The sequence below is a fragment of the Hylaeus anthracinus genome, unplaced genomic scaffold (assembly GCF_026225885.1).
Source record: "Hylaeus anthracinus isolate JK02 unplaced genomic scaffold, UHH_iyHylAnth1.0_haploid 12000, whole genome shotgun sequence".
Taxonomy (NCBI): Eukaryota; Metazoa; Arthropoda; class Insecta; order Hymenoptera; family Colletidae; genus Hylaeus; species Hylaeus anthracinus.
Window position 1 is genome coordinate 6364966 of NW_026534347.1, and position 21174 is coordinate 6386139.

General features: G+C 40.4%; 1 protein-coding gene across 1 annotated transcript in view; it reads right to left on the reverse strand.

Moving 5' to 3' along the window:
- The window catches only part of LOC128890130 (peroxidasin-like), a 232890-nt gene that overhangs the window by 147555 nt on the left and 64161 nt on the right, over positions 1-21174 (reverse strand). The window contains exon 6 of the mRNA XM_054148367.1: positions 7862-8075. Coding sequence (XP_054004342.1) covers positions 7862-8075 — 214 coding nt within the window. The remainder of the gene's footprint in view (positions 1-7861; positions 8076-21174) is intronic.

The following is a 21174-nucleotide window of genomic DNA, read 5'->3' on the forward strand; positions in this document are numbered from 1 at the left end:
TTCTAGCAGAAACTGGTCCCCAATACGACCACTCGGAATTAAAACTTCCATCCCCATTTGTTTATGGTTCAGCAGTCGCGAAAATTGTCACCGAGGCATGACCGATAATACGCGTACGCTATTGTAACGTATGCACCTATTGTGTCCTCGAGCCACTTCGTCGGTAATTCCGATTGCGGGCAATACCGCGTCATCTGTTCCCTCTTCAAACGGTCTGTCTGAAATTTCACCAGTCTTCAACAACCCTTCCGAAACCGCGTTCCCGATAAATATACGGAAACAATGAAACGAGTCGACGTCGACGCGCGAGACGTGGGAACCGAACATTCCGTGCCGCTCGATTTATCGTCTTTCTGGTTCCGGATTTCGGAATCGGAGGATTGGCAATAACGGCGCCACCGTAAAAATACCGCGGAACAATACTGAAACGCAATCCGGTTAGCGTGTTTCCGCTCAAGGGTGTAGAAACGCAACTGTTCCGTCGGTGACGCTGTTGCAACCGTACGGTTCACAGGATTTATTCTCTCCTGCTGTCATTTTGAGTTGTCTGGTAACTTTAAAACAAACTGGTTGGCTGCATTTACAGCTATTAACCCCTCGAGTCCTATGGATGATCTGGCTAGACGCTGTTGCGGTGATTCGGCTCACTGAATTGATTTTCATCGAGTTCCTGAATGTATATTTGTAGTAATTTGTCAATAATGTTGGTACCTTGCATAATTAGCAGGAGTGGTGCTTGCTTTATTTTCTAAAAATATTTTTGCTTTCCAACTTGCTTTGCACTGAGAAATTAAAGAAATTAATTTTGAAGCTGAGATGTTGTATAATAAATTTAGATAGTAAATTTTCTTTTTAAAACAACAAATTTAAACGCTCAAAATTTTGTTTGGCAATGAATGGGTTAAATTGTATGACTATCTAATTTTAATTTCTTGCGTAAACAGGTAAGCAAAAGATAAAACAGCTTCGAACCCACCTAATCCACGATGGAAGTATTTTTTATATCTTTATCCCCGTTGGAAGTCTCTTTCCTTTAAGAGCCGCCTTTCCTAAAACTTTCGAATCCATCGCCTCGAATCGTTATCCCTTAAAGGCATCGATTCAAAGTAGTTTTCCGCCGAGATCAAAAAGCTACTACGTTTTCTGCGAAATTTCCGGTTTTCTCCTTTTTTTACGAACTTTGCGTAAGAAGTGTCGCTGAAAGTTACATGAACCCCTTTATTGCCAACTTTCCGAGTTCCCCATACATCAGCGTCCGTGACGCACAACACTTTCCAATCTTCTAAACTCCGGGAAACCGTTACGAGAACCCTGTCAGTTTTTCACGAGGCGTCTCGTAACCTCGAGATTCTGAGAGCGGGTAGTTCTCCGCGCGGTTCATGGCGTTAGAAATGAATCATTCAACTTGCCGATTCACGCGTGAACGGCTACACTTCCGAACAAAGAGAGACTCGTCTTATCATCATTAAACTCGAAGATGGATTCTCTAACATGTTAACACTAAACCTGCCACGACCGGTCAAATGAACGTTATCAAATTTTTGTATGCAGTTCAATTCAGTTACACGTAAAATATTTTTGTAGTAGATTTAGTGTTAAGCAAAGCTAATGAGCGATGAGGATCATGAAAATGATCCAATTTAATATCAGATTAATACGCGATAACTATCCCGTATCTGAATTAACTCTATAAATTTTTGACTGCAATTTGTCTAAACCGAATAGCAAATATAGGAGCTCGGATTTCATAATTCGCGAACGGTATTATCAATATTAATCAACGCGAATAAACACGGTTATAGATTATTTGCAAACAGAAAATACTATAACATTCATGTTTCCGTAATTATTAGGTACCCATTAATATAACATATGAATTATTTCCGTGTATTAAATTCTGTTTGTGTGTGTACAATTTCGCAAACAGCTATCCAAAGAGTAACGTTTCATACCTGATCAAGCTTTTTCTTTTTTATTTGTTACGTTGTACTTTAGACGAGGTCAAACTTTTGCAATGACCTCTGTGAACTGTCAGAGGGAAACAAATGTCGTATAAACGTACGCAGATGCGGAAATGCCCTTTCGTGTTATAGCTCTTCCAAGTTCCGAGCCGGAGGAAACGTTCTTGCACGCTCCTTGAGTTTCAATGGAAGCGTGCCTCAAAGACCGTGGAAAACCGGTTGCCAATCGGTCGCCGCTTTTTGGACGAATTCGATTCGGAATGCTCCAGAAATTTTCGAACTTGTCGAGTAATTCATGCGACCACGCTACGTCAAAGATGCACGATGCTTCCTTCAAAGTTTTTCGCCTGCTAGGCTTTCAAACAATCTATTGACCCCCGTTAACCCTCTGCACTCGAGGCCTTCTCTTTTTGTATCTACTAGCAACTCGAGATGCTTTCTTAGCATTCTATTGCCACGAATGTCGAGCTTAGATTAAACTAATTTGAGATTTGAAAATTAGGTCACCTTTACCTCATCGACGATCATTTTATCGACACTTCGAGTTCAAAAATAATTAAAGCTAAACAAGCATTATTGCTGGTTGATTTACTGCGTCGAACCTAATGGTGACCGAGAGTCACATTTCGAGTAGAAAGGGTTAAGTACAGTTGAACAAATTGTGAAGGCGCGTATAATTATTGAATTACCTTTGTATTCCGAGCTTTATAAATTATTTAAATAGGCAACTAATTAAACGGATAAATTAATTTCCCCTGAAACTCGTTATGTAATTTAATTCACCATTTCTCCATGCGATTTATCGTTTACGAAAGGAGTGTAATTATAATGAAAATAAAATGACTTAAACCTCGGCGTAGTATAAATTGCGCTGACACTGGGCGAATACGCGCGTTTGCAAAGCTTGGAATTAAAATTAAGGGACATAAATATGCACGTCACCCACAGGTGTGACAATGTAAAAAGGATCAGAATGCGAGATAGGCACGCGCGCGTTACTCACGCTTATCCGGCTAGTCACTTCCTAATACTGAAAGACTGACGTACTACTATGTAGTCTCAAACGTCAATCAAGCCACTCTAGAGCTAAGGTTCAAAGGAACATGTCTCGAAATAAACGTTATCGCCTCGAATTAAAAAGCTGAAACTCGTCGTGTGACTGCACGCGAGGTCTAACTCATGCTAGATCAAAGAATACGATAAATGTATAATGATAATGAAATTATTTGAGAAAGCTGTTTATAATTATTTGCGAATTAACATAAATTAAATTGCTGGAGTAATATTTATATATTTCTCAATCGAAGCCTTTAGAATGAGAACGATAAAAATCCAGTTTATCGAGAAATTAATGCTTGAAATATAGTAGCAGAAGGAACAGGAATATAAATGCAACTCAATTTGCCAACGTTCTCACGTACTCTATTCCCCTGGTGTCCAACTGGAAGCATATAAAGGATCTTAAGTATGCAGGTAATGGCTTTCCAGTTCACGAGTCAACTCGTTTCGTTCAATTTGTCTTTCTTGAATAGGCAATCTTGATTTTAAAAGAAATCTTTAAACCAAAGAGTCCAAAAATAAATGATCGAAATGTCTTCAACACAAGTCAATTCAACACAGTCGAATGCACCAGTAACACACTAAAAATGCAAACTGCGACAATCGGTTACCCAGAAAAGAACGTTGAAAAAACAACAACCTCTTTCAGTGCCCGGACCACTTGAGACGAGTCCCCCGACATTCTTTGCGCGTTCATAGCGAAAGCCGTAGAGCGGAAGGCGTTGTTTCATGTAAAAAAACGTCGTTGAAATCGTACACACGCATCCGTACTGTATCACAAAGTAAACGTGTGCTATTATTCAGCCGATGAAAGCTCTTCAGCTTGAGTTACCTGAAGTTGGACCACCTCGAAGAAGTTTTTTCCCTTCTTCGAATGAAAGAAGCGAATAAGACGTCGTTTTCTCGGTAATCTAACTTCACGGAAGTGCATTAAGCCAGAAGTTCAGCGGCTTGAGAATTACAAAACCTGATTCATTACGTGACAGTGAGTCGCGATGTACTCAGCTGCGGATACATGTACGACCATAATGGCTTGGAAGTATGTATTATTCCCAGAGGGAGGTTTCAGACAAATTTTTGGAGAAACCTATATTTATTTATTTAAACGTTTCGAAAAACGAAAAGCTTCAGTTTTATCGTGTGCTGCGTCTATCGCAATCCTTGAATTATTTTGTGTTAAATAGCTTCTAGCAAAGAAGATAATTCTCCATAGAATAATTCATCTATCCGAAATACTTCTTCCTTCTTCTAATGGATTTGATTGAAGGTAGAAGCGTACAAGAGGACAAGCAGTTTGAAAGTTAAGATTGGAATGAGACAATTTCATGCGTCGAGCATCTCATCGAGCAACGGCGGGAGAACTGGAACGAAGAAGGAAGTGAAACCAGGTCGAGGAATATTAACCTCGACTGCGAAGACGCGAAGTTTAATGGGCGACTTGCAGCAAGATATTACCCCGATGTAGCAGTATTCAACCGATCGCGTATGAGCCGTTGGCACTGTAAACTGCCGGTTTACGACACGCGTCAGCGGATCCTGCACCCGTGTCTATAGTAGAATGTACAGGGTACAAGGAAAGTATTTATCACGGATGAATCGCGTCTGCATCGGGGATAACATCAAAATCGTACTTCATCGTATCCTAATGCAATACAATTGTATTTCATTCGTTTCTATTATAGGCAACGGAGAGGTTACCATTGATCTTTATAAAAATAAAGCATTGTTTCTGTGCTTAGAAGTCATTTCTGTTCTGAGAAATGAAATACAGTTCATTTGCAAGATGTAATAAAATTCGAAGTGACATAGAATTTAAGTTTGAATATTCAAAACAATGCGGGATTAGCGATAGATTCATTTGACGAATCTCCGTGCATTCGAAATGCATAGATTCATCAGTGATAACCGTGACAAATACTCCACTTCCGCTCTATACACAGAGTTTGCGTAGTTTCGCGAGCTCCCGCTCACGCGATATTCAACCATTTCGTCGAGGATTCATCCATATTTATCCGCGTTTATGTAACGAATCATCTCAGGAGCATCCATTTTTCCTTAACGATTATGGAGTTTCCATGTTGCTCGGGGATGGTTGAATTAAACCCCGCGAAGTGAACATTCGTGGTTGTCATAAGGGAATTTACTGAAACAACTTCGAGCACTAGGTATATGTAGATAATGTTTACACAGGGAATGGCTAATTCAATACTGGCTTGAAACGTAACCTTTGTTAGTAACGAAGTAACCAAGTAGCAAATCTGGTTACCATCAACGATGTCAGTAATTGAACCATTATTCAGGGGCTTGGAATTCACAAATATTAATTAGGGCCCATGTTAAGCGAAGCAATTTAATCCGTTCAGACCTGGCTTCCACAATTGGGGACACTATCGTTTAGAGCGAATGTCCTTATTTGTGCACATGAAGAAAGACCACTTTTCCTCGAAAACTACACTATTAGGATTTTTTTTTATTTTTACATTAGCACGAGAAAAAAAATAATTCATGTCTGAAAGGGCTAGGAACAAAAGTAATAAAAAAAAAAAGATAGATTTATATCTACTGAAAAATACCTTTAAACAAAATAAAGCAGGAGAATTGTTTCCACAATTTAATCACCATCCATTAATTTCGAAGAAAAATCCCGAACGCCAATAACGCGAACAGCCAGCACATTATCAATCTTAAGAAAGGGTATTACACCCTCTGCTGGGCAGCTGTAACCATAAAGCCGACAATGTATCGGCAAATCCGTGCCGTATCGCCGAAACGCGTTTGCGTGGCTCGCTAAGCGATAGAACGAAAGAAACAACAAGCGAGAAACAGGGTAGGATCGAGAGAGACGCAGCGAGCAGAGGGGGTTCCAATTAAGGGGTGTACGTACGCTGGAGCCCGGAGTGCCACGAGGACATCGTTACAGCACCAAGATCGCCATTATGCCACGACAAGGACGACCCTAACGACGCGAGCCTTCGTGATTTATGGTCCAGCGAAAATGCTCCGTGGAACGCGTGGATTATGTATCCACGAACCAACTTTCCCGAGATACTTCGCAGGGTCAGATTAAGAGAATAATGAGGCTGGTTTTTGTCCCCATCACTTCGACGAGATTAACTCGACGAGGGCGTAATATGCAACCGTTCACAGGGTTGGACGCGCTTTTCAGTGACTACCCTGTGCCGGAAATGAGCGAAATTTTATTCGAATTACAAGTGTTTATTCGTGGAGTTTATTCGATTAAATAACGAAAGTATGACAGAAATTTTACAAGGTAATATTTCATAGCCATTGGTATCTAAAAGGTAATTTAAAAAAGAAAAGAATTGATACTTTTATATGCTCTGAAAAATGGCCAATGAGTTTTCGCGGAATTACACGAATTTAACGGATTACGTATAATTAGCTTAAACCGAGGTGAAGTTATATCAGACGTCATTTTGTGCAAATTCCACGAAAATTAGGACTGTTTGAGAAACGTATAATTTGTACGATATGGGTTGAAGTTACACTGGTTCTGCGAAAGCTTGTAATAATTAAGCCTCTGGACACTGGGAACGTTGTAACGTAGAATATAATACTCCACGTGCCCTTATCTGCGAGCGCTTTATGAAGGGACGCGGCCACTACGTGGATCTCTATTCATGAGTATTATAATGTAAAGGATTATCTATTTTCTAGTAATTCAAGGTAGTTAACGATAGCTAGCTAACTCCTAGTCTTAGAATATCTGATCGTATGGAACTAATGAATTTTGTCCAAAGAAAATTGTTACCAATTCATCCAGTTCGGATTTATTTATTTTTCAATGAAGATTCGAACAATATTTCAGAAACTCCTCGAGAACACCTGAATTTCAAAAGATATAAAATTACATACGAAACTGGAGGTCCAAGTTTAGAGGGTAGTTTCATCCTTTAAACTTGCGAGACCGTTTATTTTCAACCATTCCACAAACCAGCAAAGTTTCATCAGAATCGGAAGGGGCAACGCGAACGTTCCTTGTCGGTACGACTTGGCTAACGAGTCCACCCATTACTCATTGTTCCTCCTTGACTTGATGGCCGTTTGAATTAATGGGTAGCATAATATTATCTGTTTTCCGTCAATCTTGCTATCCTTCAGCAATTTAGAGCCAGTTGAGACAAATTCCATTCTCTGATCGCAAACACAGACCCAAGTGGAAATGGTGGATGATGGTCAGACACATTACCCAAGTTGGTTCCATTCAAAATTGAATTTCTCCAGGTAACCAACGTTTGACCATACGAAATTGATACTAAAACTTGTATTGTATAATCTTCACATATTTTCATCCAGAAAACTTCATCTGCCACAACTCACCTCTTTGCACAGGTCGCAAGTGGAAATTGTCGGTAATGGTCAGACACCGAAGTTGGTTCCATTCAAAATTGAATTTCTCCAGATAACCAACGTTTGACCATCCGAAATTGATACTAAAATTTGTATTGTATAATCGTCACGTGATTTCACCCAAAGGTTAACAATGGCGTATGTGATCTTGTTGTCCAGTGTATGTCGAAAATGGGCAACAGCAACGTGTTCATTGTCACCGCAGGAAAAACGGTAGAACCGATAATCTCCGCGCACCCCGTCAAACTCTCGTTACGGTTGATTAGCAGAGATCTATCGCTAGTCGTCCCACTTTGACCACCGTCCGTGCAGTCTGATTTATCGGTGGCACCGAAGTAGTCAGATTAAAGAGCATATATTCTAGAACGTGCCGGCTAGAAATTAGAGCCGCGATTGCTCTTCGAGCCGTGACAACTGGATGCGGGCAAATATACACGCGCGCGCGCGTATACAAAGACACGTTTACTCACCTGACACCGTCAGATGGACAGTTCTGATTAATGGGGGATGGGCACTGACTTGACACTCGTAGAGGCCGCCGTCCCGTTCGGTCGCCGAGCGCAAAAGCAATCGCCAATCATTGGGCTTCTCAAAGGCCAACGTGAACCTGGAGTCGCTCGCGTACGTGTCCAAGCCGATAGTGAGCAAATGAAGTTCTTCGCCGCGTCTGCGGACCCAGGACACCTGCAAACAGAACGAATCGATCGTCAGAGGATCATGGACGATGTTGGGCAATGTCGATGTTTGCCTTGACGGTGCGTGTTTTATTCCTAACTGGATTATAATCGAAATTATCAGTGTTTGGATTTCAAGTTGGACCTCCTGTGCTTGCCTTGCGCGCTGGATGACTTGATGATTTTAAATGTCTGAGTAATTATGTATTAAGATAATATTATAGAGTATTATACTATTATATTATATTATACATTACAAACTATTATAGACTATTATACAGTACTCATGTAATGTCCTATAATGTGATTTTAAAAGGTGACGATTCTATCCCGAACAAATAAAAAATAAAGAGTTGATCAGTGGAGATGTAAAGTGTTCCTGTCATTTATTATTTTAGTACAATTTCAACTGTCCCTAGTTTGGAATCACTCGTTCTTTAGAGGAGATGTATGAGGACAAACGATAAATGTCAACGCGATGAAAATAATTCTTCGTATATAAAGCGTTTGAGAGCCATTCCGTTATATTTCTGTCGCGAAACTGTTGAAACGGCCATTGTGGTGTGAAGATCGCGAGTGTAAACAAAAGATAAACGAAAAAAGATGGGAAGATATATTGCCATTGCAGTGGGAATGAAAAATATATGGTCTTTCTGTTAGAGTGTAACAGAGTTAACTCGTCTTATCCCCCTCTGAGAGTGTTTCTAAATAACAGGACCCTAATCAGGTAACAGGTTATGCATTCATTTTTTTTTTATTTTTTTTTTTTTTTTTTTGATAGTGTAAGAAAAGTATTTTTCTATCTGAAGGAGGCATCATTACATCTACGCAATTCGGTTTCGAGAGATCTAAACGAGAGAGCGTGCACAATGCGAGTCGAGCGAGCAGCGTTCGGTACTCCACGTCGAAGAGTTAATTTGACTGGCCGATGAAAACAATGGATGTAATACACGCTTTGTCTATCGAACTATGTATAAACAATGCTCCTAAACTCTTGCCTTTCCTAGTTTCAGTTTCGTGTACATCGTTCAAACTTCGACAATAGGCTGATCACAGAGCATACAAAATTCCAGACGGACGAATATGTAACCAATTAGACTGACAGGTGTGATTTCAGCTTTGTTCTAATACGGGGATTCGCAATGAGTGAATTATGATTTATCGAAGCTGAGATTAGTAATACTCGGCTTCACTATGGTATTCAACGTCGATTAACATAATGATGGAGTATGGAAACCCGAAACGAATATGTAGCATCACACTGGTATGTCGAGGCGAGAGAGATAAGGGAGATGGTCTTTCGAAAATTTGGAGCAAATATGTCAAGTAACTCGATCAATTATACAGTCAGTTCCATAAGTATTTGTATCCTCTATATTTATCGAAGAAATTTGTCTAATTTAAATAAATGCTTCAAGTATCCAAATAAATGTTTAAACAACTTTCCTGAATAATAGAAATTAACACTATCAAATTACAAAATTATTTTGGCCATTGAATAATAAATAATTTATTTCAGAGGCTTCTTTGAACGACTCAAATGTATGAAGAAAAAAATCCTTAGTGTTTTTAGTTAAGACTCGCAGCTCGGAAAATTGAGCATACGAATGGGAAACGAAAGCGTCCAGCTGGTATCCGATAAAAAGAGGCTAAGAATGATTCCACCTAAAGGGAGTGACACGTATCGACGTTTCCTAGCAGGTTATATCAAATGAAAGAGTATTCTACGTCGAAGAGCTTTCGCCTGTGCTGTGCCGTGTATCAATCTCAGACGCGAAGGCGAGTTATAGCAATGTAAATTTAATGTAAATCGGATGTCCTGCCCGCGTTGCCACGGGTCGCGTCGTAGCGTATTCGGATTCAAATATGATCTTCCTCGTAGACGGAGCGCCTCTCTTGATGCATGCCTCCCGAGATAATCACCTTCCTAGGTTTGCAGGTTCAAAGGGAGCAAGGCACCGTGGACAGGGAATATCTGTCCTTTGCGTACGCGGAAAAGTCCTCGAAGAACCCGGGAATTTCGTTGACGAGGTGTCGCAGACTTTATCTAGAACCCGAGCGTGAACGAAGGCCATCTACTCGTCGACGCCTTTCACGAGAGAAGGGACAAAGGGTTCATGCTCTGATTGCGAAATTCGACGAGGTAGAGGGACTGAAATGGCCCCAGATGCTCAGAAGATTTTAATTGCGTTGATTGTAACTTGGGGCGGGATAAGAAATTAATGCTTTTCCCAAAGTTTTCTCTAATTTGTAGTGTACACATTTTAAAAAACAATGTACGTTGTTTCATCGCATTTCTCAAGTTTTTGTTTAAGGAGTTAATCGATTCGTGCAATGAACAGCTCATATAAACATTGTCATTGCATTCTCGCAATTAATTCCCAAAGAAAAGATCATTTAAGAGCGATCTAACTACCCAGTTCTCCTCAAAGCATGTCAATCGTTCCAAGCACCAAGGCCCAACCAAATTCCGCCAAAATTGCGATGTCGAAACTCTTGCCCGCGTGGAATTTCCTTGCAAACACTCCAAGGATTGTTGTTACTTGATATTCCAAAGCGTTCGAACGTCAACTACTGCGGGGGACTAGTCCTTTCACTGTCGAACAACACTGGGACTCTGAATTTTCTCTCGGCGTCGCGAAACAGAACATCGGTTTTCAATTAACAATTTCAGCCGCGTTAGTTGCTGAAACCGGGTCAGGGGAGCGCGCTTAGAAATCGGTATGAGCACAGCCACCGATGCGGGAGTTTCCTAAGACGTAATTATTCACTGCTGAGCCCTTTATAATAATGATAAACGACTGCTAAGGCGCCTGTTCGCTCTACCCTTTGTCCTGGCGACTCTCGCTGCAGCCCTCGCCTCGAAACGGCAGTCTTCCTGCAATCCTGTCGCGCCTAACGATTCTTTAACTCTTCTGTATCAAACTCCGGGACACCGACTCTACAAGCACCGTATTAAATTTTACGGAATTTCCACGAGACATCACCAACGAGACTCGAATCGCGCCAGCTGGGGTGGAATAGATTAATCTTCGAATGAATTATAAATTTTTACCGGGTCCCTTTATTTTTCAGGATCAATTTCAACCTGGGAGTTCTTTTTGTTCGACGTTCTTGGTCCTCTAGGAATGAACTAGCATTAAGTTATAAAATTGTCAAATGAACTTGCAGCATACAAAATTATTTAGAAAATTGATCTAAAAGTACAGTAAATGTTATTATTCTTCGTATTTCATAAATATTCGTACCCTCTATGTCTATTGAAGAAGTATATGAATAAGCTTATACATGTATATGTATATTCATATATGCATCAACATATTTATATAAACATACACTTGAAAACATCAAACTTACCATTTAATTTAAACAAATTTCTTCAGTAGATATAGAAAGTACGAATACTTATGGGAATGACTGTATATAATACGAATGACTTTATTAACGAGTGCATCATTGGTCCTCTATGAAGTAGAGATAGCGACGTAGTTAATTTACAAAATGTATGAAGTGAAATTTATCGATGGTATATGCTAGAAGCTAACACTTAACAGGGATCAAAATGTTTCACGCACGAGCGACGAAGTCACTTGAAAGTTAAAGTGGTGGGGGTTCATAGTGGGTGCTCCAGCTCTTGAATTGCGGCAAACATCAACTTCAACTTTAGCTGCTAAATGGACGTCATGTTGCAGTCGTTCAGCAAAGTTGCAGCATTTCAAGCATTCCTCCCTTTCGAGCGAGAAACTTGACCGGTAATTCAAATCCAAATCAATAATTAATTCACTTTCGAGACAACTTCTTTATCCTAAAAAATTCATTAATTCTTTCGCTCTCGATCCTTGAGACGATTATATACTAAATTTAATAATTCGGTCGAATAATTCGATGCTCTCGATTCATCAACGATCCTACAACTTGGTACTGTGATTTAGCACAATAATTTTACTTGAGGTTAATCTAATTTTCGTGATTGTTAGTTACGAATGTGTAAAAGTCTATCCATACTGAAATCATTTTCAACTTCTCGATAATTTTAACCTTTCCTTCCGCACGCAACACTTTGGTATCGAATTCATCGACTGTCGTCAGCGCCTGCAATCATATTAGCCCCATAACTGTGAGCATTGAAAAGTTTGTTCGGTGCCGGTCGACTATCGCGATCAAGAGCTCGCTGCTCGAAGTAAAACGGGTCCGCGAACGAAGGAAGAAACTGGAAGAAGAGAAAGTTGAGGGAGGAATCGCACGTAGAGCTGCAGCCCCTCGATAACAAGGCGTAATAATGTTTGCCTGTCGTTGCAGTATCCGAGATAAATCGCTGTCCGTCGAATCAGCAGTTTAAAATGCGAAATCGACGGAAGGCTGAACGTACTCCCGTGCTCGACAGACCGGGCAACGATCTGCTAAGGAGGATATAGATTCGATAAAACGCGATACTCCGAGAAAATTGGAGCGAATCGATCGTATCGATCTCTGTCTGGTTATAACCGAGTCTGTCTCTGGAAATGAGCAGCGCTCTCCGAACTCTATTGACCGAGACCGGACGAGAAAAGAGGAGAAATCACCGGTTTAAACGCGTTGCGCACTGTCCATCTAGTGATATTTCTGATACTGAGAAAATTGCGGATATTAAACGGAAACTCTGTACGAATTCATTTAACGAAGCCCAAATTTAGGGATGACCTAAGTATTTGAATCACTTTAATCAAATTTTCCCTGTCTATTTAAAAAAAAAAAAATTAGAAATGTTACGGAGTTACATTGATCCGAATTCACATCGGCATCTGCACAAGCTGCAATAGCCACGATAAAAATATTACCCATCCTTTGAATATTGACTTTAAAAGCTATAAAAATATTTAGCTATTACCTTTACTCTCCACAGCGTGAAAATGCGCAAGTTTCTATACAAGAAATATCAATTCGCCGTAAACGTAAAGCCGTGAGCGAAATACAGGACGAGACAACCCGTAAAAGTTGAGGTAAGCTTTTTGCTATAGAGGATAGTATATTCCGCTCGTATCCAGCGTATGTAAAGGTACGCCTGGAAACGACTGGGAATAAGTTCTCGGTCCCGCGCGATGATCGACCCATCGAATGGCGTTCGGAAAACTTTAATTAGCTCTCGGATCTTATTAACGAACTGCAGCGAAACTTCGTCCTTGCACAGGAGAAGTAGCGGCGACCCGACGACAACGACAATTGTCGTGAGAGAGACACGATCATGAATAATGCGGGCAGGGGGGAGAGCAGGGGGCGATTAATTGAAAGGAAACCGTCGATGCAGCACCAAGGAGTGCAGAGAGAAATATTATTACTTTTGCTTGCACACTTAACCTCAAGTCACCACCGGTTTGATAATTATTTTTTTTTTCAGACGTATTGTCATTCCATTTGTTTATGTCTTTCAGGATTTTTCGAAGAGAAGATAGATCCAGTTAGAACGAAGTTAAAATTAGACATGTAAACATCGTGTGATATTTTCTAAAAAGATCTATTTATGTAGACACTAATAAAACAATAATATTAATATAGAGTAAACATATTGTCCACAACCCTCGAAAGTTAAAACAAATTCCCATGCGCATATAGATGACCCTACTATAAGGACACCTGATGGGATCGGAAACATATTTAAGTCTTATTGCATATTAAGCATATTAATCAACAAGTATAAATTTTCAAATGAATAACCATGAGACCATCATTTATACCGACCAAAATTTACAATTCCCATACGCGATTCTCTATTTGATTTTCAAGTCACTTCCTCGACGTCCCGTATATTAAACCCAAGACAATAGCAGAATTTATATACACCGGTGTCATGATCTCCACGGCGTTTGAAACCTTAACGAGACTTCTCCGTTCCCTCAAATAATTAATGCATCACTCGCGGGCGTGTACGGACGAGCAATTACGAAAGCGTAAGCTGAAGACGCATGCGGTCGTGTGGGGCGCAGTGTATATGCATATCGGCGCGTGCAGGTCCCAGACTTGCTGCCATAAGCTGCAACCCAGCATCCACGCGCGCGAATATAATAGCTGAGCGCCGTTATCTCGCGCTTAATAACTTAACCTGTCGCTGCTAAGAGAAACGAGAAATCCGGAAATGAAATCTGGCTTATTCAAAGCGCAATTTATCGAACGACGATCCTTCTGCTCGAGTACTAGCTCCTAACAAAGAGTCATTCTAATCATAATAGAAACTAAAATAGGCGAGACGAGTGTGATTATATGGTTGATTGAGATTTATGATGTGTAATATATTTGTAATTAAATATATACTTGGTGAGTTCGAAAAGCTTTGTATAAAACCTCTCAAAGGAGGTTTAACATAATGGGCCATTTGGTATAGTACCAGACAACTCTAGCCTGCGTTGCTAATGATGCGGTGCGATGGGTAGACCGAAGCAAGGAAGTCGAATCAACTCGCGGAGCACAATATCGTTTATTGCCAGACGTATAGAGCCCCGTCAATGATACAGCTATCAGAAAATTACGCCGTTTCACAGCCGTGCATAATGTCACAATTAAGCTCGCGTGGGTGGAGGATGTTACACGATAATCACATATTAGGAGGACCAGAAAGTTATGTTTCTGCGAATATCAATACTTGTTTATCATTTATCAGCTTTATCAGGCATTGAAACTTTACACACTAGATAGCAAAAAGTTCTTGATAACGAAAGCGATTACATAGTTGATTAAAAATAAAAACTTGTTATAAATTTATTTGTTTGAATTTAACGTAAAAGAAACGACATTACTTCCGCTAATATATTCGCAAAGGCTGTGCTCCATCCTACGATACACTCCAAAAACGTGTAAATTAAGAAAGCTCACGTGTATCCGCTTTTGCGTGACAAGGGCACGCAGCTCGAAGCTAAATGCTCAAGTTTATAAGCACGTTTCATGTACGATACGATCTTCCGACCCAGTTGGTGGAAAAGCAGCATTTTGGTGTAAAACAAAGTTTCGCCGAGGTGACTTCTCCCAGCGTGAGCGAAAACTTATAACCTGACTGGCGTTTACGTAGTGCTACGTGTGTTGTCGATCTCAGCGACAGAATAATTTTGCCATAAGCTAAGGCAGCCTGTGTCATGGTGTCTTCAGTAAATTGTTTAACTTTACATCTCCTGCTGGGGTGAATGCTTGCGCTGCACCACCTCATATTCTACTCCATATACCGACAAGCTTCTGTCTACGCCACCGAGTTTTTCGTTCATATCATGATTCTGTTAGAAAAAGGATGGGTAGCGATACTTGCAACCTCGAAGCTTACAGTTTAATTGCTCGTAAAGAATTATTTCGAAGGTGCGAAAGGATTTATGTTCGTTGCGATGGAAATACCTGCATCTGTACAAATATTTAAAGATGAGTATTGTTACGCCGGGGGGTTGAAGCACGAGAATTCATTTAAACTAAATATAACGTTTATTAACAAACTATAATTTTTAACAATTTAACGATAATACAACGTAAATCTTGGAGACTTGTAGCGAAACGTCTTCTCTCTTTGAGATCTCGAATCGTTCTCTTCTATTTTAAAAGTTTGCCGCTTACTGGCAACCGGAAGCGCGGGAACTCGTTTCCGCAACTTCACATCGTCGCAACATCTTCACAGCGTCGCGACGATGTAACTCGGAACTGTAGTGCGTCATCTTCATACCGTCGCAACAGTATTAAAAATTTCGTACGTGTGTGTGATTCCTGCTCGTACAGTGTAAACTAGCGAACGAACAAATATTGATAGCAATCGGAGTTGCAATTACTCGTGTAAATAATAAACAAGGTAAACATTGCCTGGTCAGTTATGTAACAAAAAGTATCGAATAAAATAATTAGCGCAAAAAGAAAAATGTGTCGCATCGTTTCCGCGAGTAAAAATTTTTGTGTCGTTTAAATTCCAGGACAATCACTTCTAAGCAGAATTTAAAACAAAATTCAATAGTCACTGGAACAGGTTGAAACACAACACGATTTGTCTTAATTGCGAAACTGAGGCAACAGCCAGTCGTTGCGTTGCTCTCGTTCGTTTCGAGTGCGGGATAATTGCACAGAACGTTTATTCAGCCCGAAAGATCGCTTTCGAGCTGTTCTCCCGATTCATCGAAAGAGATGAAATACTTGAGATTGCAGGAGCGGAAGAACGAGACAGTGTACGGTTCCCGTTGGAACGAGGGAACGCGAAAAATCGCTGCACTCGAACCAAGTGCGCTCTAGTGGCTCGTACGACATCAATCGAGCGTAGAAAGAAACCAATGAAATCCACGGAAAATGATAATAAATACTGGACGTTACTGGCCGTTTGCTGATGCTGCGTTTATCGATTCATACTGGAGCTTCGCGATGGAAAGAAATCAGTAATTTCGACCGTGATTACTTTCAGAATAGAAGAAACAGTCTCGATAAACAATTAGTAAATATTTCCTCTTTCAAAACTTATTTTCCAAATTGAAAAAGTTTAGTAATCGCTTGTCGAGACCTTGGGGAATCGTAAATCTGAACCAAAGTAGGTAATCTTACGCGAAGTAATGCGTTGTAAAATGCATTCATTTAAGATGAAAATTAGCTTTGAAAGTAATTTACCTGTCGGCTGATTCTTTCGGTAACTCCGCGAATCAACTTCATAGACACGTTAAAAGGCTTTTAAATGGAGCAGGGGAGATAACCTTTGCATAATGAGCCTATAAAATTCTAATCAAGCCACGGGTCGAGTAATAGTTCAGGTACAGTCTGCCTTGAAATACTTCCACTTCTGCGAACTCTCAAGAAGATTAGATGGAGCAACGAGGACTTACGATAATCACAATGTCGTACCCTGAAATACACCCCGACGTCGACTTTGAAGTATTTGCGAGCGCAAAAGGGATATAGGGATTAGCTAGATATAATTAGGGTAATTGCGTCTAGCGAACACTGTTAATACATCTTTAACACTAAACCTACCGACATTTATTTGTGATTGATTAAATGGTTGGTTTTAATGGTTAATGGTCATTTAATTATACTTATATAAGAACTGTACACAAAAGTTGGCAAATTTTTAATGGAAGTGATGCACGGACGATACGACACTTCCGTTGGCGTCAGTCGTTCGAATCCTTCCTCATACGCAGCGCGCCGCTATAGAGGGATTTATTACGAAGAAAGAACGAATCCCTCTCGGAAATCCTTGGGGGCTGGCTATGAAAAGAAGTAAAAACCGGTACGGTCCGCGGATGAAAAAAGGACCCGAGATGGCTCCCGCGTAAAAGTGGCCATGAGCTCAGATTAATCCGCCAACAAACAAAGATACCGAATCCTCTTTAAGCGAAGCGCGATGACGCGGCCCCTCTTTCAGCTACACCCTCGTCGCCGAGCCGTTTCCTCCAGCGTCTCGGTCATATCTTTTCTTTCGAGAACCCTCGAGTGAACCGCTTTTGCTTTCTGAACCAACGCTTCCGAACCACAGAAACGGAGGAAGGGAGATAGAGGGAATTAGAAGAGGGAGCAGAAAAAGGGGGAGGGAAGAAGCACACCCTCTTCGCCGTTCGTTCGACTGCCGCAGCAATATTTATGCCCTCCGAGAAGCACTCGCATGGCGTTCTTGGCACCAGCGGAATAATCAAAGTGAAATACCGATCCTCCGTAGGGAAAGATTCGAGGGAAATCTCGGCCGAACACAGGAACGTCGTTCTCCCGCGATAATATCGTTCTCGTTGATGTTAACCGTTTGCACTCGGATGTATCTTCCGAGGAGACATCGTAAGTCCAGGCAAAGTTTATTACTGATTGCACGAGATAAACTTGTATCAAATTTGTGAAAGTGTATGACTCCTTGAACGTTTCTATTTAAACATCACGAAGAATCAAATTACACTATGGTACATGTATTCAAATATATACAGTCAATTCCATAAATATTCATACCGTTTTGACATATACATGATCCTCAATATCTAAAGATTCATATAAGCTGGAGTATGATTACAGTAAATTACACGTTCCATAAGTTACATGTAATAAGATATGATTCCTATTTGCACATTCTGTAACGAAATGGCGAAGGGTTAACAGACGCTTTTGTGCGACACAGTCGTGCCGGTTACGCAGTCTCAATTACATCGTTCAACAACGACGAGGACGACGTAATCGATGTGCATAATCAACCTAAACACGAGATATTGGAACTATACGCCTCAACGAAATTAACCCTCGGCCCTTTGAGCAGCGGAGCTATACAAGTTCTGTTTGGGTTATGGATCAAAGAAACACTGATTTATGACTGAATTTGAGGATGGTGAGCGGTACTTCAGAGTTACGCGAATAGATGAACCCTTTTACTAAGCGAATAATTTTCAAGTTTGTATTATTTCATTTGATGCAACGAACAGTCCTCCAACTGTACTTCAACTGACCAGATTCTTCACTTATCGAAAGCTCAATTACCTTATTTTTTGAAAAGGAAATATTTACTGGCAGGTTTCAATCGTGAAATTATTAAGAGGAAGCCGAACAAGGCAGTGACTGCGATCTCGTAAATTTAGAGCAGTTAGCGTGACAGGGGGCACTCTCACTTGTCTCGTCTCGTATCGTCGCGATTCACTCGGGTGCAATTAGTGCAGTCCCGGCTTACTTGTTAAGCTAATTACACGTGTATAAACTTCCAGCGGCTGTTAGGCGAGAGGACCGTCAAAAGTTGTCCCTCTCGTCGTTGTAAGTGGAAAAGTACCGAGTTCTCGGAGTCTTGCCCACGCTGATTCGCAAGAACCGCGCATATAGGGTGTCCACTCGCAGTTTTTAGATGCGCCTGGGATGATCCCAACAACCGAGTCGAGGTACACTTCTATTTTAGGGGGCTAGGTTAATTATTAGGTTATCCTATAAGTTCATGCTGAAGACTGTGTCAATATTTAATAAAAAAAAAAAACTATAGAAATTTTATAGTGACGTTAAAATGTCAGAAATTACTTTGTTTGTATGACTTAAGAGTGCGATTCGCATATTAACTTGAGTAGCAGAAGTATAAGTGGCATGAACTTTTAGAACGACTTAAAAAGAGGATCAATATTAACTTTGTCAAGTGTTGGACGCCCTTGTAACAGCAAGTACTGTTAAGAAGATAGTTTTAATAAGTTAGGATCATAACAATGGACCCCTTAAATCTTTAAGAACCAAGTATAAACATACACAAATCAACATACTCAAATATAGCTAGCTGTAGAAATCGAACTCCTCCAAATTCCTGTGCAGTGCATCTGATCCTAGGAGTTCAAAGGGTTAACACTTTCTAGAGTCCCGACCTACCCTTCCAACTTTCAGGGACCCCTAATCCATGCTCCGACGAGCCCCGAACGACGCTCATCGATCGAAACGCGAACAAATCGCTTAACGAGAGATTAGAGAGTTCGCGGCATCGCATTACTACATTATTGATCGCTGCCAGGGAAACGGCTCTTTTGTTGCTGTTAATGAAGTTTCGGCTTTAGTCCCGACCTCTTAAGACAACTGACAGCTTTGCCAAGGGAACTTTCAGAAGCACGGATGGTATATCTCGACGATGCACGTCGGCCTTCAGACGCGATTTTAGACTCTCTGGAAGTTTTCACACAACGGATAATTAGGTGCCTTGGGGGCCATAGGGGCAAAAAAGAGCGCGAGCTCCGTTAATGAGATTCCGCGGAAGGGAGAAGTCGATTGCGGTTAGCGTCTCGTACCGCGATCAAGCGACCACAGATTCTGAAACAAGTACAGTGATATGGAAGATACCAGAAATGAGACGTTCATTGCACGCCTGGATTAACTCCATGAAATAAAAAGTAGAAAAATGCGACGAGATAGTGTACATTGTTTTCTTTAATTCTCTTTTATAATGTAACTTCAAATAAATATTGAAAAAAGTTCTTTCCTTTTCAGGAAAGTTATAAATATACAAAGTTATGATTGTACCAAGTGCTTCGACACAAGAGATTTTTCAAAAAGTGGAGTTAATCGATTTGTTCAGTGAACGGCTGAAATGATGATTCTTCTAGGCTTTTCTATACTTGAATAATTATTTCTGTAGGACTTATTTTGTGTTTCTCACGAGTTTCATCACTCTTGTGCAACGACAAAAACTTTCACGATCTCTTTTGGTCTCTAGTCCATCTTTGAAACAATAAAATGTGGACCATACGTAGCAACTCGAAGTTTTTACGTTTTATTCGGCAAGGAAGTGGTCTTTTCTTAAGGAAAGTACCATGAGAATGGGCAATAAGATTTATGGTGACGCCGGGGTGCCGTTCGCAATGATACTTTACGACGTCGACCAAGATCCCACGCGCGATTGGCCGACAAAGAGCCTTCAAAGAATTCCAAAACCTAATTTTTAGCCCTAAGTTTTGTGACAGTTACTTCACTTACGCAATATCAACACGACACGATTATTTCCATAGCTACTGACATCACGAAGTGCAATCTTTTCCCCAGACTTTATTAACTTTCAAACTAATTGGCCTTTCCGTAACGGTATTACGACTGCCATAGTTCTATTACGTAATTCGTGTACTCTGTAGAATTACGTTAACCTGATTTTTTCCCCAGCTCCAGCTCGAGGAACTTTAAATTATTAATTGTCCCAAGCGAACGACGAACTTCTGTGTGTAATTTAAAGTTTACGTGAGAACGAATTTGCAGTTTATACTACGAAGGCGTACCGCCGAATCAACAGCATCGTTAATAATATTACCGGTATTAATAAATGATATAGCGGAGAGCGCGTTCGTTCCTGAAAACGCAGCAGGGGAAACAAAATATTTGATCTATATAGCCTGAAACTTTAAGTAGTTACTTTCCGTAAATATTTAAAAGAAGCAGTGAAAGTAATAATTAAATTGAAATCACATTTCACATTGTACTTTATTTATATAAAAATATTAACGAAGAAGCATTTCCTTTTAGACATCCAAACTAAAAGCCACCTGGACGTCATACAATGTAACGTGTGTGCTTTTTCATAAATTATACTTGGAAGTGCTCTTGGTCACGTGAGCAAGTATGCGTCGCAAACAATAAACATATGTATAGGTGCCGCCGCCACTAAACACACAGAGGTTGCCTGCCTCAGGCATATCCAATTAAAATTTTTA